This window comes from Corvus hawaiiensis, chromosome Z (genome assembly GCF_020740725.1).
Source record: "Corvus hawaiiensis isolate bCorHaw1 chromosome Z, bCorHaw1.pri.cur, whole genome shotgun sequence".
NCBI lineage: Eukaryota > Metazoa > Chordata > Aves > Passeriformes > Corvidae > Corvus > Corvus hawaiiensis.
The window spans coordinates 74729410-74757397 of NC_063255.1; the positions used below are offsets into that span (position 1 = coordinate 74729410).

The window sequence follows — 27988 nt, forward strand, 5'->3', positions numbered from 1 at the left end:
AATAATCTTGCACTAGAGGCAGACTAATTTCTATGTTTATGTTGTGTGAAATATAAGATCAGATAATGTTATATAGAGTCCATGTAATTAGTAAGTACTGTAAACACAACCTTTGGATTTTATTGTAGAAAATCTGCAGGTTTATGCAAAGCACTTCCAAGATGTGTATTAGAACAGAAAATAAACCTTTTCTTCCATATCCTTCTCATATTCTCTCCAAAATGAAATTGTTTCAGAGCCCTAAATTTTTTCATTAGTATAATTTATATAAATATGTTGTTCCTGAAGTTCTGGTAAGTATAGTGGATAATTTAGGGGGCAACATACAGTTGTATTTAAAGAGAGATATATGGATAGGTCAGAAAGTTAGCCTAAAAATTTACGTGAATTTTGAGTTCTTTCCTTATATTCTGTCATAATTTGACTGGCAGAGTTAAGATCTGCATTACATACTTTCAGGATTTCAGGAGCCATTGTCATTTTAAGTGGGACATAAAATCGTAACATTATGGGATTTCTTTTTAAATTAGTCTCTCTAACCTTGACAGGCTTCCTAGCAGTCCTTCAATCTTTTGGTTTCTAGACTTTGGGTGAAAGTTTGTAAACATTGAGGCCTTGTGTTCTGAAGACAGTGTTTGAATAGTCTTAAACTTGTAGAAGTTCCTAGTGAGTTGGAAATAGGGTTAGGCAGTTTTGAAAGAAGTCTGGGAAACAGAAGCACATAAAAAGCAAAGTTACTTCTTCAGGATTGCATGCCACGCACAGGAGGTACAGGATTTTGCTTTTCTCGTTTTTCTCTCTGGAAAGTTCAGAGTGCTTCTGTCAGACCTAAGTTCCTCAGAGAACTGAGGAAAAAGCCAAAAATCAAGCTTATTTGCAGTATTTTTGGAAAGCAGGGCAATTATTTATGAGTAATCAGTTTTTAAAACTAAATTAATTGTTACCACATCTACAATTCTGAGTGGATTTTGCAGTCAAAACATTGTCTGGTGCAATACTGTAACCATGTGCAAGCAGCATGGTTAACTTTTAGAAAAGGATGTTAGGTTTCTGGCAAGGAGTACAGGCTAGGGGAAGACTTCAGCCCTGATTTTGTTTTGGCAGAGAATGCTACTTACCTTATACAGGACCAGGGCATAGTTTTGTAGTTAAATGTTCTGTTGAAGAAATGTAATACTGGAGCAGACAAGAAGTAAAATACATTTAGAAATTGATTCAGAAGTTTGTACTTCCAAATACTTAAGCCTTTTCTTTTTAATTTTTATCCTTGGTGTGGGACTTTTCCATAAAATATTTAAGTTGGCTGATGATTTAGAAGCTTTTTTCCCGGTCTTTAATCTCTTATTTTTGCTATGCAGCATCAGTTTTTATCATTCTCATTTAAGTCATAAAATCGGCATATGTCAGTAGTAAATCCTGTCTTTTCAGTACTGCTGTTTTATTTTGGAAATGCTCTTTCTTTGTAGTTATACCATCTGCTTTTCTAGGGTTGAACTATTGATTTATTACTAAAACCAGAGATCAGTATTAATCTGTCATCATATATACGGGAAGCTCCAATATGAGTCTTTGAGAAGAGTAATGGATGTTTCAGTTTAAACTTGTATTAAATTTCTCCAGTTGGATGTGATTACAGGATTGCTGTTCCATTTGTTTAAATATGATTGCCAGCTCCACCCTGTCCCACTTTCTCCTTGTTTATTCAGTTTTTATAGGAGGAATGCATGGTGGCTTGATCGATAATTCCACAATTCTGTCACATGGCTTTGTCAGTCTTAATTGCTTACAATATCTGATGTGTACATGTGAGATTTGAGAGTATTCTTCACTCCTGGCCTTGCCATAATACAAAATTACTGTTCTCCTCTATAAGAATTCACATGTGTTATTTCTTTTATAATAGTAACAATTCACTAGGTTTGTTTGCCTTCCCATGGACATGCATTGCATTGTAGGATTTCCTGAGTGGTTACCCTCTCTCCAGAGAGAAGTATCTGGTAAATGTTGCTGCTGGTTTGTCCAGGTTCAAGCTCCAATCTTAGATTAGACTTCTAAGTATAAAATAAAACATTCTGCATAAACTTAGACACAACTTTATCACTTCTTCTCTGAGCTTGTTTTACGAGTTAAAAAGACAAACCCAGAGCAAACAAAACACAAACCGTGCAAAATATGACTGCGTAGTCTTCCAAGTTTTAGGCTGTAAAGATGTTACAATTGCTTTTTAAAACATGAGTATGCTTTTAAATACTGTAGAGCTGACATTCTGGCTTTCACAGTAACTAATATGAAGAGATGGGAAATTAAGCAGATGCAGGTTCTGCATTTCCCATCAGGGTGTTGTAAATATAGTTTGTTCAAGGAGGTTTGGGGAATATGTCTGCTCTTAGTGCGTATTCTTTAATATTCAAGCAGTGGGAGGATATTAGTGTGTAACACCTTCTCTTTATTCACAAACTCAAAATCCCCCAGTAGGATTGATTTTTAAAATCTTTGATCTGGAGTGAAACTAACTTGAGGCTTGTCTATTCAGTTTGTGGGGGGGTTTTCATTCTTCTGGAGCACAGCGGTGGTGTGTTTATGTTGCAGCTTAGTGCTAGGTGGGAGGCACAGGGTAGTAGGGAATAAAGTGGGCAACTCTGTGTTTGTTTAGGTCATTTTTCCCCTTGCTTTCTGTCCCATTTGTAGAGCTGAGTGGCAGAGGCTCAAATAGTGTAAGGAAATGCCCTTGGATTTAATGAATGAATGCTGATTCAGTTATGTATTTGATTTAAAATCTTAGTTGACAAAATTATTTTATATCCTAGTGTTGCATTAATGTGGCCGGAGCAGTTCCAGTATTGCAGCAAAACTGGCATTTTCGTGTGGTGTTTTTTGAGCAGTGGTTATCAGTTTGAAATGGAAATCAGTTGAAATCTGAAAATGATGAACCACACAAAATGAAGTAGGGCATCAAAATACTGTCTGGCTAAAACAAATCTTGCCCAAAGCAGCTATATTCTTATAGTCACTCTTGATGCTTGTTGAGGCAACATAATAACAAGAAAAAGCACTGAAGATAAAGACAGGTAGAGGAATATTAGGTAAGAATGGATTGTGTTAAAGTAGAACATTTTTCTACCTGATCATAGAGTGAAGTTCTGGTATCTTCATGTGAGCGCTGAAGGTGGCAAGTTGAGAGTTCTGCGGTATTTGTTACAGCAACTCAGGAAAAGGAATTTTTTTCTGAATAATGGCAGAAGACCCTTTTCCAGACTAATGAATGAATCTATTGCACTGGAAACTGGGAGGAAATAATGTTGGTGTGTTCAGTTAGGTACTGTTTAAAAAAAAATGAAATGTGATGTTAATAGATTTTAGTGTATGAGGTCTAGTGTATGGCAGTTAATGTAGTTAGCATTTAATATTTTCTTTTTTAGATAATGAATATGTTCATCAGTTCCTGTTGTGTGTGGAAGAGAACACCTTATTTTTTCTAAGTTGGTGGGTAATGTACTCCAGGCCACTTCTGGCTGGATGTGTGGTGTTAGAAGTACTGTATTAAATGAGTGGTTAAGCACAGCAGAACATCATCATACCTACCTGCTACAGGAAGTGAAGCAGTAAGTAAACTGAGTGTGTTAGTTACATAGGTAAATGAAAACTTCAGAAAAATAAAACCAGAAGTGGGACAGCATTTGAAGCTAGAAGTTTGAGGAGGACTTTTCAGTAATTAAGTCAGTATTTCTAGTTAACATCAGATAATGTCATTTTGTTTAAACAGCAACAAGAGTCTCTTGATCTGCTCTTTATTTAGTTTTTATTTTGTGTCATAGATTGACTCCCAGAATATCAGTGTGTGACTTTGGCAGTTCATCTACTAGCCTACCCCATTAAGAAGTGTAATATCATGCTGTATTTTTTCACCCTTTTTTTATCTAAGTGTTTAGTGCTTGTGGAGGGAAGAGGAACACAAATTTTCTAGTTAGGGCTTAGGTCTCCTAAGTATAGCACTCCGTATTTTGATTCAGGCATAAATTCTTAAGACTCCTGTAGCAGTTTTCAGTTTCTTTCATATCTTTCTCCCAAACAAAACAAGCATCTTGTTATATGTCTTGCTGGTAGGCACAGTAGAAGGGAGGAGAGGGCATCTTGTTTAAACTAAGTATTTGTGCTGCACAGAAGTATTGCAGGGTTGATTCCTCAGTGCCCCTCCAGAGTATGGTCAGTACCAGTAAAATGTTACCAGTGCTTGACAGAGTTTATATACTTGACCCGCTTTATAGACTTTTATATGCTATTTAAAGACTGAAGGTAGTCTTCAGTAGTTTTTTGTGTAAAATACCTTGTCTATCACTCTGGATAGTAATAGAGCAGAAAAAAGTTTCTGTTATTAAATGAGTCTATCTTTAAATCATGTTCAGTGCTGAAGGTGGTGAGGAGTAATCAGCATGGATTTATAAGGGGAGAATTGTGCTTGACCAACCTAAGAGCCTTCTGTGATACAGTCATTGACTTGGGGAGAAAGGGAGAGAGTTTACTGTAACTTTAGTAAGGCTTTGGACCCTGTCTCCCATCGTCTCCTTACAGACAAACTGACAGTGTACAGGTTAGGTAAAGGGGCATGATGTACATTGAAAACTGGTTGAGTGACTGGTAACAGAGCATAATCAACAGCTCGGAGTCCAGATAGAGGCAAGTCACTGGTGGTATTCCCTAGGGTACCACCAGGGGCCAGTACTGTGACCTGGATGCTTGGACAGGGTGCATGCACCCTTAGCAAGTTCACAGATAATGCAAAACTGGGAGAGGAGTAGCTGAAAACACCAGGTGGCTGTGCTAACATCCAAAAAGTGATGTGGACAGGCTGGAGAATTGGGCTGCAGGAGATCTTGTGTAGTTAAGGAAATACAAAGCTCTGGCACTGTGGAGTAGTAACCCCAAGGATGTGGTGGGGCTAAACAGGTGGAAAGTAGCTCTGCAGAAAAGGATGCGGGCGTGAGGATGTGAACAAAGCCAGAAGCGTGCCTGTGTGGTGAAGAGGGCTGACAGTATCTTGGGTGTCATTGGGAGGAGTGTTGCCAGCAGCTTGAGGGGGATGATCGTTCCACTCTGCTCAGCACTGGTGAGACTCATCTAGGGTATTCAGTGCTGGCCTTGCCAGTTCAAGACAGACATGGAGTTACTTGAGGGAGGTCTGTGCAAGGCCATCAAGGTGATGAAGGGACTGGATCATCTGTCACATAAAGAGAGGCAGAGGGAGCTGGTACTGTTGGTCCTGGAGAAGAGGAAGCTTGAGTGGGTCTTAAACATGAGTATAAAGATCTTATGGGAAGGGTTGAGATGAGAGTAGTAGACTGACCTCAGTGGTGTGAGGTGACAGGGCAAGAGGAAATGGAGACAAATGGAAAAACTTGAATTTCCATTTAAATACAGCATGTATTTATGTATGTATAATGTTTTTGTTTATTTGTTGTTTTGTTCGGGTTTTTTTATGGTGAAGGTGATCAAACAGTGACAATGATTGCTCGGAATAGTCATGAAGTCTCCATCATTGAAGATATTCCTGACCCAATGGAACACAGCCCTGAGCAACCAGATATAGCTGATCCTATCTGAGCTGGGGGCAGGAGGTGGGGCAAGGTTGAACTAGATGATCCCCAGTGGTCACCTCAACTCAAGTGATTTTATCTATATGTATAGAGATACTATTTATAGGTGAGGATCCACATTACAGGACCAATTTGCTGAAAACCATTACTGTAATTAGTTGGGAATAAAGTCATGACAGTAGCTAAAGGGAAGATTTGTAATGAAAGCACAAGGAATTTTTAGGTTGGCAAAAAGAATATTTAATTACTTTCTATGTAGATACATAACTTAATTTCTCTGGTGAAAGCTCAGGAGTTTGCCTTTAAAAGGTTTTTCTAAAGTAGCTAACAGTGACTTTTAAATATTTAATTATTTGCTGCAAATACCTAGCTTTTCCATCTAGGGTATGTTTTTATTATAATTACATGTATTAATTAATGTATCCCGTGTTGCTAGATTAATTTCAAAGCTCCAGTCATATTTTGGGAATGGAGTATTGCGTTTTCCAGGACACTTGATGTACACAGTGTGTTATGGAAAGTTAGCAGTCTGATTCTTACGAATATCAGACCCAGAAAAGTAATTTTCATGTTAAAATTTCTGTATTTTCAGCTACTTTTCAGGCCAACTTCACACCATATCAATTTTTTTTGGTTGGTGTTCTGTTTTTTGCTAAACTGAAATAGCAATAGTTGTTCATCCTCAAGTTTGCAGTTTTTTGTGAATATAAAGTTTCATGAGGGTTGGAATATATAGAATCACAGAACCATAAAACAGCCCAGATTGGGACAGACGCTCAAAGTTCTTATGTCCCAGCCTTTTGGGGCAAAGGGAGTATAACTGAGATTATCTTGCAACCTGTCCAGTCACATCTTGAAAACCTCCAGTGAGGTTTTTCTTCCTGCTGAGGGAGGTTGTTTCAGTGAATGATTTTTAACTACTGGAACATGGTGATGAGATGCCCCATAGCCTTTTCTTCAGAGAGGAGAGGCCTAGCTCATTCATTCCTCATGAGACAGGTTCTTCAGCCTTTTCTTCGTCTTAGTGTCCCTCCTTTGGATCCTCTCCAGTCTGTTCACATCTTTCTTGAATTGTGTGGAGCAGAACTGGACACAGTACTCCAGCTGCAGCCTCACAGCTGGGTGGAGTGGGATGATCACCATCTAGGTTTAGCCAACTTTTGATAGTCGACTCAGGAATCATATGGTAATTATGTGTAGATTTGTGTTAAGGTGTTTCTCTGAAATTTTCATCTTCTTTTTTATTGTTATTGAGTTAACTTCTTGCTTTCTGTAAAATTATATATCTCTATGTAAATATTTAGCCATATAAAGGAAATTCTGTTTATGGCCCATGAGGCTTTGTGTGGTTATTTTATAGATAAATTGTATTATATTTTCTATTTATAAAATATAAGAGTAATCATTAAGTCAGTTTCTTCTCAATATTGCCATATGTTAATAGAGTTAGCATTTGAGATGTTACCAGATTCAAGGTTGGATATTTACATAATACCAAACACTAAGGAATTGCTTGCATTGTCTTATTCAAAGCACATTTTTTCCTCAGTTTTTTTCTTGTGTAGATTTTTATGCTTTCTAAGCATCTGTGGGTATTTTTGTTACTTCTGTTCCTTAAAACAAAAAGGATGCTAGAGAAATGTCTTTATTCCTATGGTGGACAAACTGAGCAACATCTTAGAAATTCCTTAGTTATTGTCAAGAGTATCTGCTCATTTATGTAGCCTTATTAACTTTGTTTCAGAAGTAATAACTCAGTTCTAACAGAAAAAGGTGTATTTTTCACCTGAGGGCACAGATACCTAGCGTGTAAAAATGGAAAGTTTCTTGCTAAGGCCTTTAATGAGTTCCAGAATTCATTGCCTAATCTGACTCTTTAGTAAGAAAAATGCCAGCTGTTTCAAGAGCTATTTTTCATCAAGTTTAGCTGTATTTCTCTTGCTTATTGGTGGTTTTTGGGAAAATGAGATAGGCAGCCTTCTTTTCAGTGTTGGATATTATGCTCTTGTCACACCTGTGTCTCTTTGAAAATTAATGGCATTGTTTGCTACAGCTGTTGAAACTTTTAGAGCCTTTCTGTCCTTTTGGAAATTATTTGTGTTATTCTTTTTACTATATGCTTATTTTGCTATTTCATGTTTTCATAGTCTCTTTGTTAAGACATACTGAGGTTTTCAGTTGATCTATTTAGTTCTAGCTCAGAGCTGACATAAACTGCTGAGAGAGTTTTAATGGCTTTCTTGTGGAGATGTGCAAGTCCCACAGTTAGACACAGATAGTGTGCCAAAGAGTGCTTGTGGTAGTGACTTTCCATGTTAGTTGGTGGTTCTTAGTCTGGTAGTGCAGCACAGTTCAGTCAGTCTTCCCTGTGCTATTTTTGAGGGATTTTTGGAACAAAAAAATGAGAAAAGCAGAATGAGTCTTTGTTAGGCATACATGGGTATGCTTGAGTGCCTCTTAGAAAAATGCCTAGGAAAGCAAAAGGGATGAAAATCTCTCCCTCATGTTCTTAGAACAGTATGTAACACTCAATGTCATGCACATGACACAAAGAACACTTACTTGGCTAGAAGTTAATTTCAACTGCTGATTTTAAAGGTGCATCCATTGTAGTATATTTGGAGATCTTTTTCTGATAGCAAAGTTTTGTGATGTGGAGAACCACAAAGACTTGGTGAAAAGTTGGTAACTACTGAATAATGACTAATAAGATGGAAGGAGATGAATGTAGTAAAATCTAACTGAAATTTAGTTTAATTGCTACAAATTATGTGCATAAAGGCAGTATCAGAGCCTACAGATAGGACAGAGATGGGGAATGAAGTCATCATAAAAGGCAGAATCTGGATAAAAGTAGTAAAACCAAGAGTGCTGTTTAGACTGGGAGAAACTATTAACACTGAAATGAAACTCAGCAGTGAATAGGAGCATTGAATCTTGTCTTGGTTTAAAATCTGCTGAGGAGAATATCTGCCAGAAAAATAATCAGGGTGGAAACCTTCCTGCAATGGAAAAACAACCATTCCTTCCAAATTATTGTGACTTCAAAAATTACGAGGCTTCCAGGCCAAAATATGGGAAAAGGAATAACATTACTAGGAAGTATATATATGAGCTATATATACATATATATATATATATGTCTCAGAACAAACAAACAAAAAAAACCCCTGAAGTTTTCTCGCCCGTTAAGCCCTTTTCCCTTGTGGTGTAGTTACGACCACAACCGGCAGGGGCACTGATGACTCTGGTGATGCAACAGCTGTAGTGACTGCCTTGCAGCCGGCAGAGGGTGCCAGCGGGCTCCGGTGAAGCAGGCAAGGTGCAGTACCGCACTCTTGTGGCCAGCAGGGGCACTCTGATACAAGAGTGGGACCTTCCCAGGTGATGATGGCCCTGGCCTCAGCCAGCACTCAGGCATTGGGTCTGGGCTCCCTTGCAGCAAGGAATCAGGGAAGCAAGCAGGCGGGTTTTGGTCACACTGCCGAAAATGATGAGGTAGCAATATCCTAGGCCAACCACACTCACTGTTACCCCTGTGGCTCCTCTCCTCGATTGCCTAAGGAAAGGACAGTCCTGCCCTCATGCCTCACAGGATCCCAGGCCGAGCTTACACCTCTTGTGATATCCCCTGAACTGTGGGGGACCCAGGAGGAAACAGTGACAATTCTTGGCACAAATGACTGCAGTGATCAAATGACCACAGATGATCATGGTGGGATATCCTCATCACGGTGATCCACCCCCAAGACAATCTTCACATGGAAGGCTTGAGAGGAGGATGGTTGAGGTTAACAGAATAAGAAGACAAAAATAATAATTCAGAATATTTTGTTGGGTAATTTTTCTCCTTTGTCTTCATGAAACTCCTTGAGATTTTTGTGTGTCTTTTGAGATTGAGGATTTTTGCACTTCAAAGTAGTCTTTGCTCTCTTTTGCCTCTAATTGAAACAGAGCTCGTAGTCTGAGGTGGTAACAAGAATCTCTAATGTGTGAAAGGCACTAAGGCAGAGTCTGACCATGATTCCACAAGTTCTCTGCTGTTACTACAGGCTTGAAGCACCATGGTTTGGCTGAGAAGAGCCTTGAGTGAAGTGCATGTGGCATTTGATGACTGTTTTTCCTGTGCATCATAGCTTTTTCTAGATGGAAATAGGTCTACAGATGTTATCAACATCTATATTTGTACTAAGTTGCTGAAACTCACTTTTACTTCCCTTCAGCACTTCCTCTTGCACTCTCTTCTCCCTTACCTACTGTGTTCCTAAGCAAAAATTGCAGTGTACTGTAAGAGCGGAGTCTTTTAGTGGAGCAGCAAAACTTCATATTTGGTTTTGCCACATGTAAAAAGGAAATATGTAAATAGAAGGATTTGGTTGTACAATGTGACATGCTTCCAGGTGCAATAGCAGCTGCCTCCTTCCATAAGGTAAATTCACCATCTGCTACCTCTTTGTGAGTGGTTTATTCCTTTCATGGGCCTTGTGGTGTTAGGGCCATGTTGGGGGCCAGAATCTGTATATATATCTGTACTGTGAACTGGTTAAAGGGATGCAGTGTAACTGCATTCCTTCTCACAGTAGAAAGGGCTTTCTGGGCTTAATGGGGCTGGTGTGACTGGGGGTGTGATAGCCAGCATCTTTCATGGAGCATGGAAAAATACAGGGATCTCTTGTTTGCCTACGGACCAGAGGTGACAGCTCTGACTGCAGTGAGGTTCATAACTTGACTTATGGTTGTGAGCCACTCAGTGTGGCAGTGGTATGGGCACCATTCTTGTGCACACCTCTATGTTACTTGTATGGATATAGGAGCTCTTTGTGATGCTGTGTTTTTGTTCTGTCTTCTTACTGTAATTAAATTTTGATAGATAGGGTTGGAGTTTTGAAGATGCTGCTTTTGATTTACACTGGCAGATGGGAGTATTTTCATGCACAATTTTGACTGGTTTCCGAAACACAGAAGCCTTTTATTGGTATTCTCTTAGGAGCAAAATAAAGAACAATTACACAAATTTCTTAAAGCAGGCAAGTTAAACAAGTGGTCACAGAAACAACCACCTGAATCATTTCGTAACATATTTTTGCAAGGCTACTTACTCTCTTTGAATGTGTGTTATAGCAGCAACTGTATTGTTAAAGCCCTAGCTGTGATTCAGAATGTCATTGAATTATGCTTGCTCAAAACACAGTGAAAGTAGTGGGTTGTCAGCATTTAAAAACATGCAAAGGTAATGTTAGAAATACAGAAGTGTTCCTAGGTAGGATGAGACAAACAAGCAGAGGTGACTGACTAAAAATTATAGGGACCTTGTCTTCGCCAATGATGGAAGATGTACGTCTAAGTGGTAGTGAGTTAGAGTTTTGAGTGCAGGCATTTGTAAGTCACAGTCACCTGGCAACTTCTTACGTATGAACAGCTAGGCAGGTTTTTAGTGTGATACTTTTCTATCCAAACCTTAGTTCCTTTCACGAGCCTTAAAGTATGCCATAAATAGTAATTCTTTTTGCATTTATTAAGAATCTCTAAGGTTAGTGTTGCTTCTGACTGAAAACATTAAACTTGAAGATGTTTTGATTGCAAAATACTGAAGTTGTAGATCTTGACTTAGAAAACTCAGAGGGAGAGGTGGTTTCTTGTGATGTATTTTTGCAGAAATACTGATATCAGGCTTCGCTCAGATACCTGATTGAAGCTTAGAACCAAAGGATCTGGGGCTTACTTTATTTAATTTCAGAAATTTTGGTAGCCTGTTTATATCCTTTTCTGCACACTATTGTCTGATGAAATTGGGAGTATGGCTAGCTCTGTAGTTTACTCATTTCTGGTGTACTTTGTTTGGATAGCATTGACTATTGGATGGATCTATCTTTGATAATACAGCATAAGAGATCTCAAAAGCTTTCATTAGTACTTGTTAGATTAGTCAATATTCACAGAAAAATTGACCTATGGATGTATTTCAAGGCAGGAAAAAAACCCCCAACCATTTAGGAGAAATATTAAGAAAATATATAATGTCACTCCTTAACTGAGCACTTGATATCCTTAGATCAGATTGAGTACTGCAGTTTTGTAAAACAGTCTTTACTGTTTGCTATCAAAGTCCTTGAAGATAATGACGGAAAGTTGCCAAGTGTAATACTGAAAACTGGTGAGAGCAGGATGAGTTATTAGGCACGCACTTCTGACAGTGATGTCTTTCAGTGCTCCTAGATGGTATATTGCTTGAACAATCTGTTTTTATCTATTGATGAACCTCTGCTCTCTGGGGAAAAATGCAGTTACTTCTTGACAACCATTTTGCATACTTTAATGGTATCATACTAGTTTGCACTTAAGTGTGTATCCTGTTTTTTAAAAGATGAGTGCAATCTACAGAGGTTTCCTGAGGATACCCCTTGAGCAGTTTTCTCTTATCATTGCTCAATATTGACTGCTTTACTGTTGTTTGTATTGAAGTTAGTATTAATATGAATTTCTGTGGCTACTACTGTAGAGTAATTTGGTACATTACACTAATGCAGAGTGAGCTGTAAAATACAGTGATTTTTTTCTATCTGAAGTTAACATTTTATATATGGGCTCAGTGACACTGAATTTAATTGCACTCAGAAATTAACTTAATATTTTTATTTCAGAAAACAAACCTTTTCTTAAGTGCGTTACCAGGTAATAAATGTCTTCAGTCATGATTGATATAAAACTGTTGAGTGGGACAAAATATATATATAGGCTATTCAGTGTTAGAGAATGTGATCTCTAGTATGTGGGATATACCAATATATATATTGCTGTCACCAGCAAGGAGGGTGCCTTTTTTGTTTGAAGATTCTGGACTGAAAATTGGAGCACCTGAGTTTGTGCTGTTGTTATTAGAAATCCTGGTCCCTTACAGAAAAATGAGTTCTTTTATCTGCATATGATCCTGCCTTTCTGCTTACTCTGTAAATTTTTTATTGGTAATTTGCATTCTTATTAAGACTCCCACCTTCTCCATTTTGAAATTGTGCCTTTCGTTAAGTTTGGCATTGTAATGCAGTGTGTCTCTCAATAGAATTAATATTATTTTCCTCAAGTGGGTGTTAAATAGGAACAAATAAAAGCTCAGTGAACCTATTATTAGTCTAAAATAGATTTCATGAAATGGAATGTTGGTTTCTTCATCTGGAAAGTTTCTTGGGTTTCTGGGGAGTTATATACTTCATGAAAGTCAGTCTATCCAGGAAAGCAATGCTCAGTTGTGATGTGTTGGCAACAAACTCATTCAAGTTTCAGCTGTGCTGTGCACACTGACACACAGAATATTTCATCCTAGTTACTTCAAAATCAACAGTCTTGATTTTGTTTCAATTCCTAAAGGACCCTCCTGGTAGGGAAGGTGTGATCCACTTCTTTGTGAACTGTTCTTGAACGACAGGTTTCTGTACATGAGGCTGCTTTGCTCTGGAATAGAATGACACAGGATCTTGCTAATATAACTAGGCCTGCATCAGTGTCAAATTTTAAACATTGTACAGATACAACAGGGCTTCTACTGGTTTAACTTGTTTTGATCAGGATGAGGAAGAGAAGCAAAGGGGAGCAATATTAGCAAGCACCCAGTTTTGCCAGGTTAAACAATATCTATGCTTGTACTGCTCCTACTGGTGAAATGGTGTTTATTGGTTTAGTTGATATAGTTTTGGTTCTGATAAAAGCTCTCAAAGCTTTTGTTTCCATTTTGTAGAAAAAAATCGTTTCTGTTCAGATTTTTATCAACAGCTCAGCTTTTTAATTTTTTAAATTTTTTTTGAAACTTTGCTGTGAAATATTTGATATTTTTGCATCTATTAGTTCAAGACGTCATTTACATTATCTTTTCTAAATTGCATGTTTGTGAATCTTGCAAAATGTCTGTGAACTGTTAGAACTAAATGTTCTAATGGTACGTGATCTGAAATGGTGAAGGATTTAAATTGTCTGAAACAGTGGCTGTTTTGAAGCTGACAGTTTCTGAGTGTAAAAACTAAAGGTTTAATCAAGCAAAGTCAGGTGGAAGAGCTACTGAATTATTGCAATATATAGCTCTGGAACATGCTGTGGCTTGGTGAAGGTAATGAGAACAGTGGCTGTCTTTGAAAACTGCTCTTCATTTAAAAAAAAAGAAAGTTGTACTTGATCATTTGGAGTAGAACATGTGTTCTGATAAAGGCCGTGTAAATAAACTGAGATAAGGTGGTTGAATGCTTGAATGGTAGCCGTAGATTAAAATGTTCCTTTGTCAGATTTTGCCGTCTGTGATTTGCCATGCATCGGCACTCCCTTTTGATTGAAAGGGTGCACGTTGGGATTAGGAAAGGTGGTTTTGGGGCTGGATGGTGGCCTGGTGACTGCTGTCCAGTTCTTTACTGGTTTTGCTGCAGCAGCATCTCTGTCAGCTGAGGAATAGCCTGATACAATTCACTTCTCTGTCTGTGCTTCTGAAATACCCAGCCTGAGCTGACGCCTGTGTAGGCTTAAAATACAAGAATCTTTTAAGTCAGGTGAATCAGCTCTGTTTCTGTTTATTTAAAGTAAACAAATTAGGGAGGAGATAAAAACTGATGATATGTATAGAGCCTCTGCCTCTTAGGGTTGTTCCTTGGGAAAAGCAGGTTGTCTGAAAAACTGCTGTGTTAAAAATACTGTTTATTGGAAATAAGTAAACTAGGAGGTTGAACTTGTAACAATTTGATAGCTTTGAAACAAAGCTTTGGAGTTATATTGGTTATGACAGAAAGATTTTCTTTATTTCATAGGTCTGTTTTGTGAGAATAAACAAAACCCTTAAGTTCTAAGGACACCCATTTTTACTCTTTTGTTTCAGGTGGTATCATGGAAAACTTGACAGAACAATTGCAGAAGAACGTCTTCGACAAGCAGGAAAACCTGGAAGTTACCTTATTCGAGAGAGTGATCGGAGACCAGGTTCATTTGTGCTTTCATTCCTTAGTAAAACAAATGTCAATCATTTTAGGTGAGAGTTAAGTGTTTTATTTTGAATACTGTGATCTATTTTTTTTTTGTTTCAGAACACAGTAGAGCAGAAACAATGATTGTATTATAATGCAGTATTTTTGACTCTTGCTCCATGCTTTCATGGTACAGTTTCTTACTTGTGTTTAGTTGTTTTAAAACATGCTGCTTAAAAGTTACTTTATCGGATGAAGAACAAAAGTGTGAGGGATAATATCTGGATAGAGAAGCTTGCCTAAAGTGGTTTGGATAGACTTAAAGCCCCATGCAGGTTTCATTAGTCAGTCAAGGAGATTGTTTTGTGTCTGTTCCATAGTAGTCATTGTAGTTAGCACAGTTAAAGTGCTAGCAAATCTGGTTGCTTCCTTCATTTTGAGGGGAAAAAAACCACCAAAACAAACAAACAGCCCCCCAAAACAAACAAAAAAACCCCCAAACAAACAAAAAGCCACCAAAACCAATCTCAAACCAAAGACCGCAAAGAGCTCATATGTTTAGTAATCAAACGGCTTGCTGGAAACAGCTTTCAGCATGTGTTAGAATTAGTTGTTCTAAGTACAAGTAGCTCTTCATCCCAAGTTGCAACTAGGATTACTTTACCATTGTCAAATAGTGTGCATTAGTAAGTTCAGTTATTCGTTGGTGTAAATGAGATGTATTTTGAGAAAAGCTTGAACAGTAGTAAGTGGAGTGCTGTAGTTTAATGTTCCTCTTTACAAAACAGGAAAGCAAATGTTTCTTCAGCATTAAAAAAAAAATCTTTGTCAGCTGTCTTGATGGTAACAAACAAATCCAAAGCAAATTCTTCAACTTCTGAAAGTGGGAATTATCCAGAATACCAGCTTATGATCCACTGTACACATGGTTTGCAAGTGTAGGCAACTTTTGGTTGTATTTGCTCTGTGGTGGAAGTGTGATTCAGAGGTCTTGACGTACCATTGGAATGAAGGCATAGTTGTTGTAAATGCAGACAGTATGACACACAAATAGTACCTCATATTTGCATTTTGCCATCTGAACTATCAATTTCAGCTCTCAGCTGTACTCATACTCATTTGGGAATTGGCTTCTGTGTAGCAGTAGCAGAAAAGCAAACTGTTCTAAAACTTACTTTCTAGTGTTGTTTTGAAGTTTTGGGTTATCTGTAATAACTTCTCCTTTTGAAGCCAGTGTCAGACAATTGACTGTTGGTTCATGCACGCCATAAAAATGTCTCTGGTATCTCAGGTAGAAAATAATCTAATTATTTCCAATTCCCCAAGAAAAGGGTCCTTAAAAAATTTTCAATCCTTAAAGAATCTTTCTTTGTGTACTTTTCCTGTCCTTTGAAAGTTGTAAACAGACATACATGTTCACGCAGCATATGATTGTGTCAAAATTAAATTTTTTTTCACTTAAATGTTACCTTTTTTGGTGAGTCAGAGTGATACAATATATATTGAGAGAAAATATTTATTTTTAATCTTTTCCTTTGGAGTTCTCTGTGATTACAGAAGTCTTTCTGTATTTGCTAACTCAGTGTTCCAAAGAAATGTTTCATTTAAGCTTGATGAAATAATAATCTGAAACACTATATTTCATTTAGACTCTATTATCCATTGGATAATTTATGAAGGAATCTTAACAGAAAATATGCCAAAGGATCTAGCGTATCTCCTGAGCATTGTTTTTTGACTCCTCTTGCAGTGCTATATGCTTATGAGCATTTAATTCAGATTTAATCTCTGAAGATTCATCTTTGTATGTATTTTACATTACTTTTTGGGAGAAACAATTTAATTCAAATTAATGCATTAAAGAAGCTCTTTAAGAAAAAACACAAACCTTAAAGAAAAAAATAAACAGTTTTGTAAGAAGTCTTTGTTTTGTTTAACTGCTGAAATGATTATGTAAGCTTTTTTCATTAGATACCAAATTTTTTAATTGAGTTTAAGGAGATACTTTGATTATTCCAAAGTAAATCTCTTAACTTTTAATATGGATGCTAAACGATCTGTAACAAAATGACTAAGTGTTGATGGTGTTTGTTTTCTTAATTGTGTAGTCTTGAATGTAGGAAGTTTTCGTTAAGGTACTTTGCTACTTTGTTAAATTTATGCCTATTATAAAAGATGCATGTTGTGCATGATACAGTAATAATGTAATAATGCTGTTCTGTACTAGTGCATTATTTCAGTTTTCCAGGATGTTTACATTTACTTTTTTTTTTCTTTTGATTTCATTTAGTTCTGACAAGTGTACTGTGTTTTTCTGTGAATCAGCACTTTCTTTAGATAAAGAACTGGTGGATCATACGATACATATCTGAATTTTTTGGATGAAATATTCATTAGGTTTATTTACATGTTTATAGAGAGCCTGTAATACTGCATTTTGCTGAATATAGGCACTGTTTTAAGAATAAAACATGATCCTAATCTGCTTTTCTTTAAAAAAAAAAGGTAGCAAAAAAAAAATCGAATGTGAAGTTTTTGGTTTTTTTTTTATTAACAGGATTATTGCCATGTGTGGAGACTATTACATTGGTGGGCGTCGCTTTGCTTCACTCTCAGACCTGATTGGTTATTACAGTCATGTGTCCTGCTTGCTAAAAGGGGAAAAGCTCTTATTTCCAGTAGCACCTCCAGAGGTAAGTAAAAAAAAAAAAAAATTCTGAAGACTAATTTACTTAAAGTTTGTAACTTTAATCACTATTCATCATTTTTGTTGGGAAAAGTATTTTAGAAAGTTTCCTGTAGCTTTGTATAGGCATATGTGGAAGTATAAGGAGTATAAAAATGCAATTTTATTGATACAAAGTAATGATTAAAAAGTTGCTGTTTAATGAAAATATATAATGAGGAAGATAGAGGCATTGCAGTTATCTCATAATGTAGTAACATTATTTTAAGTAGACAAACAAGAAAATACTGAGTTCTTGGCTAATAAAGAGCACAGTTGTAATGTAATCGTCACTGTTCTGTGACATTTTGCATATCTCACAATGGTTTCAAATATGCATCCTTAAAGATAAGCAAGGTTTCTTTCACGTGCCCATCCTTAAAACAATAAAGTAATTAAAAATGAAACAGAACACTGCAAAATTCCCTGTAACAAACCTCAAAACCTGAATAAAGATGTTTCTGAATGTTAAAATTCTGGACATTCCTTCTGCTCTAAGTGAAAAAAAGTTTAAAATAAGTGCTCTCTTAACCAACTAATTACATGTTTCTAGCTTGCAGTGAGTGATCTTGAGCTTTGAAAATATAAAACTGGCAAGGTGGATATAAGTGATGTTAACCAGTTCTTTGCCCCAGCTATTGCATAATGCTGGGGAGAAGGATTCTACAGTATACAGTATAGAGTATAGAGAAAAAAACCATTGCTCTCTTTTAAACTGTAGCCTGTGGAAGACAGAAGGAGAGTTCGAGCAATTCTGCCTTACACCAAAGTACCAGAAACTGATGAAATAAGGTATGTTTGAATGATGGTAGTAGCTGTGAAATTCTCAAGAGTATTTATAAATAGTGATAATTTAAGTAGGTGTACATATGCAAATACCTTCCAGTTGCATCTTAAACTTGACACAGTTAGATTAAAGGGTGATACCTCTCTGTTCTTCTGTTGGAAATAAGACTTTTTGTTGTTACTATAGTTGTTTGTATTGATTGTAAGGGAAGGTACATTAGGTACATAGAATTAAAATTAGTAATGTTATAATTTTGAAGTATGTTTTATAAAGCCCTAGATTTTTACCCAAAGGAAAAATTCATGTGTCAAAGAATCCTATATGGAAATGCCTTATCTGAGTGTGCGAAAGAAATGAGCTAGGCTTCTTTCATGAACTGCAACAAAACTATTAGTAGATGTATAGCTAAGGGAAGCAATTCAGATTAATAGAGAAAATGAGCCTTGACTACTTAAAAATTCAAGAATGGAAGAAGTGAGTCTTTCAATAGAAGACCATTTTCTGGTAACTTGGAATTGATACTGCTTTCTTGAGATAGTTTTTGTTTCCAGATAAAAAGTTAGGAGGATTTGAAAGTGATTTGTGGTGATTTCTAATCTCTATAATGAGACACGTTTTGTAAGTTGCTGTAATATACCAGATGAATTGGGAATTTTCTTAGGTTTAGGACTATTATTTTAAAATGTAGAGAAAGATATTAGAGCTTTATATCCTCATTTGGGTGGAAACTTATTCCAAGACTCACAGTCTAGTCTGATCCTTTAAAAGATGATAGGAGGATATTTGTTTCTGTAATTATGTGTTTTAGTGAGGGTTGGACTGGGAAGGGGCTCTGTAATGGCACATTGCAACTAAGGCTTCCTGCTATGTGTAAGAATAAAAAAAAAAATTGAGTTCTTTACGTGCCTTATTGTACCTATCAGCTTAAGAGGAAATAGCATTTTGTTGTTTTGCTATCATAACAAAAAGTAAGCAATTAAACCTTTTCTTCCTCTTAGGCTAGAGCTGAGGTTTTGAGGTCTACATGGCTAAAATAGTTCTGTTCGTGGCATAGCTGAGACCAAAGTTCTCAGTTTGTTCTAGATTGAATTAATATGCTCTTGAAGACGTTGTGTATTTCAGAGAATCTTGACTTAGAATTTTAATATCATAGTTAATAATGAGCAAGTTTGAAGTGTTACTGAGTTAATTTCAGCTTGTTTTCCATTCAGTAACTATACAGTGATGGAGGGTGCTCTTGTTGTCTGTCACCTGTTAAAGTTGAATAGCAGTTGAATTTATTCCTGGTTTTCAATAGTGGTTTGTTGCTTTTTGTTTTTTCTGTTAGCCTACTTCAGATGAGAGCCACACCATAGACATTTGCTATGAAATTTTGAATGGAAATAGTAGTTAATGAGCTTCAGTGCTTTATTGTTTTTGCTGTACCCTGATGCATCATGAAATATCATTGAAAATTCTGTGCTGCAGTGAAAGGTTTTCATATGACCTGAGTTTGTGCCCTTAACGTTTAAGGAGTAACTTACACTAGTATACCAGGAATGAAAACTCCCTTAGACCAGGTGCTGGGTCCTGCACTTTGGCCACAGTAACCCTCTGCAGAGCTACAGACTGGAGGAAGAGTGGCTAGAAAGCTGCCTAATGGAAAAGGACCTGGGGGTGCCGGTCAGCAGCAGCTGAAGATGGAGCCAGCTGTGCCCAGGTAGCCAAGAGAGTCAATGGTGTCCTGTCTTGGATCAGCAGTAGTGTAGCCAGTAGGACTAAGAAAGTGATTCTTCCCTTGTACTCAGCACTGGTGAGGCCACACCTTGTGTACTATGTCCACTTCTAGGCCACTCAATTCAGGAAAGCCATTGAGGCTTTCCTGTCTGTGTCCAGAGAAGGGTAATGGAACTGCTAAAGTGTCTGGAGTACAAGCCCTATTAGGAGTGGCTGAGGGAGCTGTGGGGCCTCAGCCTGGAGAAAAGGAGTGTCAAGGGAGATCTCTTTGTTCACTACAACTCCCTGAAGGAAGCGTGTAGCCAGGTAGGGTTCAGTCTCTTCTGCCAGACAACCAGTGGCAGGATGAGAGGACATAATCTTAAACTCTCCTTAAGACTCAAGGGCAGCTTTAGGTTGGACATTAGGGGGAAAGTTTTCACAGACAGGGTGATTAGACATTGAAGTGCTGCCCATGGAGGTGGTGGAATTACTGTCTCTGAAGGTGTTTAAGGAAAGACTGGATGTCGCACTTAGTGCTGTTGTCTGGCTGACATGTGGTATTTGGTCATAGGCTCAATAATCTCAGAGGTCTTTTCCAACTTAATTGATTGTGATTCTCTGATTCTGAATGTTAATGCTTCTTACGCTTTTCCTCTACCTAACTGCATTGCATCTCTGGTAACTGCTCTGTATTCTCTTTGTATCACTTGTCTTCAGATGTGAGAACATAATGAATAGGTATTCAACTGATGCCTTTTCCTGGTCTTAAAATCAAGAGCCAAACACGGGTAGAAGGGGAAAAGGGATTTAACCTTGGTATTTATTTTAAGGATCCTTAGGTGCACATGTCCAGGTCAAATGCACCGACATGCACACCACAATGGACCCCTCCAAAAGATCTGGTATAACATTATGGGTTTTACTAATTAGCATATTTATCAAAAATTCCCCAATGAGAGGCTCAAGTGAGCCCTCTTCCAGAGCCTTCCCCTGGATGGTTCTATCTTAGTTTACAGAATGTGTTCTAGAGAGGACCTTGGGGTCTGGGGCACACTGATCCCTGACTATGAAGCTTCTAAAATGTTTAGTCTCTCAGCTTGACAAACAAGCCAAGAACATAGGGAAAAAGCACTAAGGATACAGAAGTTGTAAAAAAGGTATAACAGGGGTATAAAAGAAAAGGCAAAAAATCTTCATGGCATCAAACAACTTATATTATGCAAGATAATCTTTCAATGAAAGGAATATTATTTTCTTATAGCCTACTAAGGGTTATTTTTCTTCTATTTCATATTTGATCTCTCTTGATAAAAGAACAATATTACGGTATTTTAGTATTGCTGTGTTATTTTTGTTTTATACATCAGCACACTTTGAAGTTGACAGCACTGAAGTATGTGTTAGATACTAGATGTAATTCAGAAGTATAAAAACTTGTATATCCTTAACTGTGAGGAAAAATACACATGTGCTTGGAATATCAATTCCTGCATTTTTCACAAATAGGTTTTCCCAAATATTTCATGGTAAATATACTCAAGAATTCATTGTGTTCATTAAAATTTATATTATGATCGTATGTCTGATTTAAATCTTGCTGTAACCCTCTTCAGTTTCCTTAAAGGAGACATGTTTATTGTCCATAACGAATTGGAAGATGGCTGGATGTGGGTTACAAACCTACGGACAGATGAACAAGGTCTTATTGTGGAAGACCTGGTAGAAGAAGTGGTAAGTAGTTTTTGTATTCAAATTGCTTAAATGAACGGGATTTTTTGATAAAATATTATTGAACAAAAACTAGTTGTATTTAATTGCTTGTTTTCTAATATATGTACTTTTCTAAACCTAGTAATTTGATCTACTAGTTCTAAAACTAAAACAAACCTTTAAGCCTAATTCATTATCAAAAAAATGCTTATTCATGTGTTGTCTAAAGTGAAGTACAAATAAATGGTGCTGTAAACTTACTAGGCACTTTGCTAAAATCAACTGTCCCGGTGAAGAATCATTAAATTGCATTTCTTTCTTGCAATTGCCATGAAATGTTCACTAACTCAACAGAATGTAATTTTGCATTGTGGTAGGTCTTTATTCAAGGATGAAATTTGGGTTCAAAATTTATTGGTGAGAGGAAAAAAAGGAAAAAAATAGATTTTTTAATAATACTGTCTTACACAGTATATATGTTTTGCTAATAGCAATGTTACTTGAGATGCTTTTCATAGACCTGTGTCAGGATGTGAATAGCTAAATTGAAATGGCAGTACTAGACTATTGATCTATAGACTGATAGGTCAGTGGTAATTTAACCTTAGGAAAGTTGAGATTTTAGGAAGTTACCACCTCTAAAGAACTTGGATCATGACAGAAGTAATCATCAGAAATAACATATTTTTGCTGAATTTTCACCTAATGAATGAAGAAGAAGAAAACTTTTCATAGAGCCGCAGTAAGCCGTCTGGTTAAAAAATGCCTCAGACTTCTAAATGTAATTTTTTTCTACAGAAGGTCTTAACTTACGGCTTTTTTTTTTTTGAAATTGAGTTGTACTGTTGTCATTCACTTGATATGTTAATTTTCTCATAGGGAAGAGAAGAAGATCCCCATGAAGGCAAAATGTAAGGATTTTTGTTTTGTTGTTTAAAAGCAATCATAACTGTTCGTAAACTTCCACTATGAGATTTCTAAGTTTTTGGAAAAGTGACCAAAGAGATTTATTTTTTTAATCTCAATACTTTTTTATATAGTAGCTGCTGCAGATGCAGCGGTAATTAACATGAAAAAGTCCTGTAAGGTATGTCTCTTGCTAATGGGTATTGCAGTGCTAAAATCTTAGATGAGGCCGTGTATGATCACTTTCAGCCAAAATATGCACTATGGAGTATTTCTTGAACACAGTTGCCTTGGACATAACAACTCTAGATATTGTAGCAAAGCACTATTAGAAAGTGCCTGTGTTTGCCTCATGGCTGGGAGTGTTGATCTGCCAGAGGGTAGGGGGCTCTGCAGAGAGATCTGGAGAGGCTGAGTGAGTGAGGCCGATGGTATGAGATTCCACAAGGACAAGTGATGGTTCCTGTGCTTGGTTCACAACAACCCCTGCAGTGCTACAGGTTGGGGCAGTGGCTGGAGAGCTGCTCAGCAGAAAGGACCTGGGGTGCTAGTCAGCAATGGCTGAACATGAGCCAGTGTGGGCCTTGGGGGCCAAAAAGACCAATGTCATCCTGGCTTTCGTCAGCAGTAGTGTGGTCAGCAGGACCAGGGCAGTGACCATCACCTGTACTCAGCACTGGTGAGGCCACACCTTGAGTTGTAGGTTCAGTTCTGGGCTCCTCACAGTAAGAAAGATACTGAGGTGCGGCAATGAATACAGAGAAGGGAAATGGAGCTGGGGAAGGGTCTGGAGCGCAAGTCTGATGAGAAACACCTGAGGGAGCTGGTGGGACTCAGCCTGGAGAAAAGGAGGCTCAGGGACAATCTCATCACTCTCTGCAGATGCCTGAAAGGAGATGGTAGCCAGAAGAGGTCTCTTCTTCCAGGTAACAAGTGATGGGACAAGAGGACACTGGCTCAAGTTGCACCAAGGGAGGAGGATTAGATTGGATATGAGGGAAAATCCTTCGCAGAAAGGGTTGTCAAGCCCTGGAACAGGCTGATCAGGGCAGTTGTAGAATTACTATCCCCTGGAAGGATTCAGAAGGTGTGTATATGTGACGCTTGGGGACATGGTTTAGTGATGGACTTGGCAGTGCTAGGTTAAGGATTGGACTTGATCTTAAAGGTATTTTTCGACCCAAAGGGTTCTGTGATCCTACAGTTTTGTGATTTTTATAGTAACTGTCTTGGTTTGAAAGACAGGTGTCTGCTAAGGAAGGCAGGAGCCTCCCTTGGAGTGGAAAATGTAACCCCCTTCCCTCTGAATTACTATAATTTTGAAATTAAGGGGCTTTCAGGTGAAGGTATGACAAAACGGAGTAACAGTTCTTTACTAGTATATATAACAATAAGTATGGCAGTAACAACAAACAGAAAGCGAGTGAGAGCCTTCTCGGCTGTCAGGCACCTTCTCCTTCGGTGCAGTTAATGTTGCAGCCAGCAGGGGCGCTGGCGGCTCCCGGTGAGCAGGGCAGGTGCGATGGTCCCCCCGCGCCTGCAGGGGGCGCTCCGGAGCGAGCTCGGGGAGCACGCGGTAATGGCGGCTTGGCCTAGACGGGAAGGGATGGAAGAAAGGCTTACTTCACAAATCCCCTGGACAGCCAATCCTGGTGCCCCAGCAGGACTCTCAGGAGCAGCAAACTGGAACGGCAGGAATGGGCACAAAATCCCGGGTGGTAGACGAGATGTAGCAATCTCCACAGCTGCAGTGGGAACCCCGGGATGTCTCGGCAGGCAGGGGGTGAAGAGCCGCAGTGAGCAAAGGCTCAGAGCAGTGGCTAAAGAACGGCAGGGTGGGGCAGCGGCAGCTGGCTCCCAGCAGGGCAGGGAAAAGTGGGCTCAGGATCCTGGGAATTTCCCCTTGAGGCACCTGAGCAGATGGTGAAAAGTCCCTTTTTTAGTGAAGGTAGGGTGTTAACAAGCTCGTAGTGCAACAGCCGCTCCCCACGAGCAGAGCTCCACTCATGATAGAAGAAAGCAGAAGCCAGAACCCTGCAATGGTGATGAATTCTCCCCACAGTGACTGCAGCCTCTCTCTCCTCCAAATGCCCAGAGCACCAGAGAGCTAGGGGCTCCACTGAACCCCTTTTCCCCAGTCCAGATCTTGCGGCATCTCTGCCCTACACGAGAAACCTCCAGGTAAAAGAGAGGGTAGCCAGCTGGACTCCTCCCCTGAGCTGTGGCCATGTCTTTTGTCTCTCTTAAGTATCCAGTCATTATTGTCTCCCTAACATGTATGGGGGAAAAAAAACCAAAAGGACAACTCCTAAAACCCAAACAGTAACACTTTAAAGTTTGAAGAAAAAGTCACAGTCTGTAAGTTTCATTCTATTTGCTTAAATACTTTAACATTTTTTAAAAATTGAGTGCAACTTAGAATCAACACTGTGTTGATATGTCAGTCTGTTTATAGATTACTTTCACAAGTGAAGATGAGTAGCAGATAGTTCTAAAAAATGTCTAATGGCTTGATGACTAAATCTGATGTCCTCATTTGTTTGTCATATTGGTGCTTGCTGGTTTTTTGCTGTTTCCCACTTTCTAAGAGGCCAGTGGCAGAAGGAGGCATTTCATTGGCCTGTTTGGTTTACTGTGTTCTGCTAGTGAATTTGGCAGTATGGATGTCTTCAAATGTGGATTTTTTAATTTTTATATTTCCACAGTAGTTTGTAAGAGATGTTTGGAGCTTTGATTCTGTCTTTCAGTGGTTATCTGCCTTTCAGAGGAATCCATAAATTAAGATCTGAAGGTAGTATAGAAAGAAAGTTAGAAATTGGGGTCTTTTCTGATAAACAAAAGCGCCATATCTTTAGCTTTCCTTTAAATACAAATTATTAAGTTGTAGCATATTAGGCTTTTCTGAATAGTGGTAAGTATCAGGCTGACTAGGCAGAGGCTGTGAACTTTTGTGGGATACTGCTCTGACACAGGATTCTGGGAAACTACAAAGGTGTCAGATCAAAGCTTTCATTAATCTAACAAAGCTAGGTTTTGTTACCACAGCTCTGGCAAATTTGAGTCTGAGGTTTTCTCTACATGTTTAACTTCTTGTTTGAGCTTCAGATTTCACGATTCTAGTACATTGCTGTATGACTTCAAATAATGCCTATGAAATTATCTACTTTTTGGGCGATTCATATCAATCTCTAAACACAGTTGTATTTGAACATCAGCTCCAAATGTTGGATATTTTTACTGAAAGTAATTTATTTATATATCTATTAGTGTTAGTTTTTTCATGCTGTTGGTAGAACAGAATCATTAAGCATCATAGTAATTGATTGTCTGATCTATATATATATTGGATCTTTTTAAATAAAGATTAATTCATAGGTCCCAGAGCCTTGGATGTCACCACAACCAAAAAAAAGAGAGCTGGTAGTCTTGCTTTCTAATTTTTCCTCTTCATCTTTGTTAAGATGGTTCCATGGGAAGATCTCCAAACAAGAAGCTTACAATTTGCTGATGACAGGTACATGTATTTCTGATGTGAAATACAGTGATAGTGAAATGGCACAAAGTGATCCTGTTAATATTAAACTGTGGCAAAACTTCCTTTTATGTCTGAACATATACGATTGTTGTAGATTCTCTAACCCCTCTGGTTGCTACTTCAGTAGGATACTACATTGGAAGAAAACTGTCATGGCTGTCAGTACTAAGTATGTTCTCAAGTAAAGTTAATTTAATAACTTTTGATTTAATTAATTATAAAATTACTATGTATGGAATCAATTATTTCACTTCCATAAAGCAAATATTTCTTAAAATGAAAACATTGCTTCTGACCCATTTTGTTTAATAGCCTACTTTAAATACTGGAACAGAGATTGTGTTTTTTTGAAAATGTTAGCAAACTTTTTTTTGTATGCCGTTTTAAAGAACGGCAAAGATGTGGCTAGGTTGCAGGCTACAGGTGAACCATTTTTCGTTAATTTTGGTGGTTTGGTACTAGTTCTTCTAGTCTGAGATCACTGCTGGAATTTACCTTTATAGGGTTGGTATTTCGTCAAGTGTGGAGTTCGTCCTAGTTTGTGTAGAAATAGATTTAGTAAGGGTTTACGTATATCACTAAGAAAAATAACACTATTATGATGTCTTTTCAGTTGGTCAGGTGTGCAGTTTTCTTGTGAGGCCTTCAGATAATACCCCTGGGGATTATTCACTTTATTTCCGGACCAGTGAAAATATTCAGCGTTTTAAAATATGTCCAACATCAAACAATCAGTTTATGATGGGAGGCAGATACTATAATAGGTAAGTTTTGGTGTCAAAAAACATTGTGTATATTTTAGGCTTGTATAACTTGCTCCTGATTTATTATTTACTACTACGATTTTAAGACTCTAGTTTTCTTTACACTAAATATTTTCCCTGATTTCCTTAGTAGTTGCTTCTAACTGAACAAATTCTTACAGCTTAAATAACCCAAGTGTAACTTGTTTCTCTTGAAGTATTTGTGCTTCTTCTGCAAACCGGTTGCTTCACTCTGTAAATTGTGGTTCCATAACTTGTGGATCAGTAATTAAGAGAATACTCTATTTGAAGCAGCTTGGAAGCTTCTCCATGTGTTATTGTCTGTTTGAAAAGGGGAAAATAAAAATGCTAATTTTATCTGAGACAATCACAGAGTTTTCAAATAATAAAAATGGGTATTTAGAGGAAAGGGGAAAAACACCTTCATTGTTGGAAAAAGTTACTAAATTGCATTGAAATATGTGCATGATACTTGGAACAGAAATACAGATGAGTTCATTTAGAGTGAACAAACTTAAGATGCATTTCTTTTGCCATTGGTGCAAAAATACAGTAATTTGTACAAAAGGGAAGAGAAATAATGAGGTGTTTCCCCTTCTGTGGAGAGAAACTATCAGTACACCGCCATCTTTGAGAGTATTTCTTTTAGAGTTGTTGTAGCTGGAAGACTTTTCAGTAGTGAAAACACACTTCCCTCCTTAAACAGAGATCATTGCCTGCCTTGAAAAAATCATAGTTTTTCCAGTCCTGCTCACCTAGAACCAGGGCATTCTTACCCCAGTAGATAATTTCTGTCACTCCAGCTTGGCTTCTGAGTGGGTAGAGATTCATCAGCTGTTGTGTTTGAGAAAATGTAAAGGTCTCCTAAGTAAGTTCAGTGGACTTCTTCATATGACTTCACTCGCATGATGCTTTGAGGCGAAACAATTGGACCCTTATGAAGCTATGTCCATCCCACACCCAGGCTACTTGAACAGCTTCTTCATTAATCAGTCTGGCCTCCCACCATCCTCACTGAAAACCAGGCTAGCTGCAGTGTCAGCCTTTCATGAAGGTAAATGCCCATTTCTAGTTATATGGCTTATTAGGAGAATGATAGGCCAGGAGCCCCTCACACTTGGTGATGTCAAATTAATCAGCAAGTTGGCAGAACTCTTACTAGTCTCAAATGGTTTTTTAGCATTCAATAGTATACTTTCAGAAAGTTATTCCATTGTTGTTGTTTCAGATTACTTTATAATACAGTGCTTGATTCACTTGGGGTGTAGATTACATTTATCTGAAAGAGATTCTGTGCAGCTGAACAGAAAACAAGATTGTAAAGTTAAGCAGCAATAAA

The 27988-nt window shown here is 37.8% G+C and overlaps 1 protein-coding gene across 2 annotated transcripts in view; it reads left to right on the plus strand.

Annotated features, from left to right (window-relative positions):
* The window catches only part of LOC125319885 (ras GTPase-activating protein 1), a 58863-nt gene that overhangs the window by 1337 nt on the left and 29538 nt on the right, over nucleotides 1–27988 (plus strand). For both annotated transcript variants that reach the window (XM_048291607.1, XM_048291606.1), the window contains exons 2-8: nucleotides 14440–14589; nucleotides 17082–17217; nucleotides 17971–18041; nucleotides 21348–21465; nucleotides 22324–22355; nucleotides 25812–25864; nucleotides 26499–26649. In XM_048291607.1, coding sequence (XP_048147564.1) covers nucleotides 14440–14589; nucleotides 17082–17217; nucleotides 17971–18041; nucleotides 21348–21465; nucleotides 22324–22355; nucleotides 25812–25864; nucleotides 26499–26649 — 711 coding nt within the window. The remainder of the gene's footprint in view (nucleotides 1–14439; nucleotides 14590–17081; nucleotides 17218–17970; nucleotides 18042–21347; nucleotides 21466–22323; nucleotides 22356–25811; nucleotides 25865–26498; nucleotides 26650–27988) is intronic.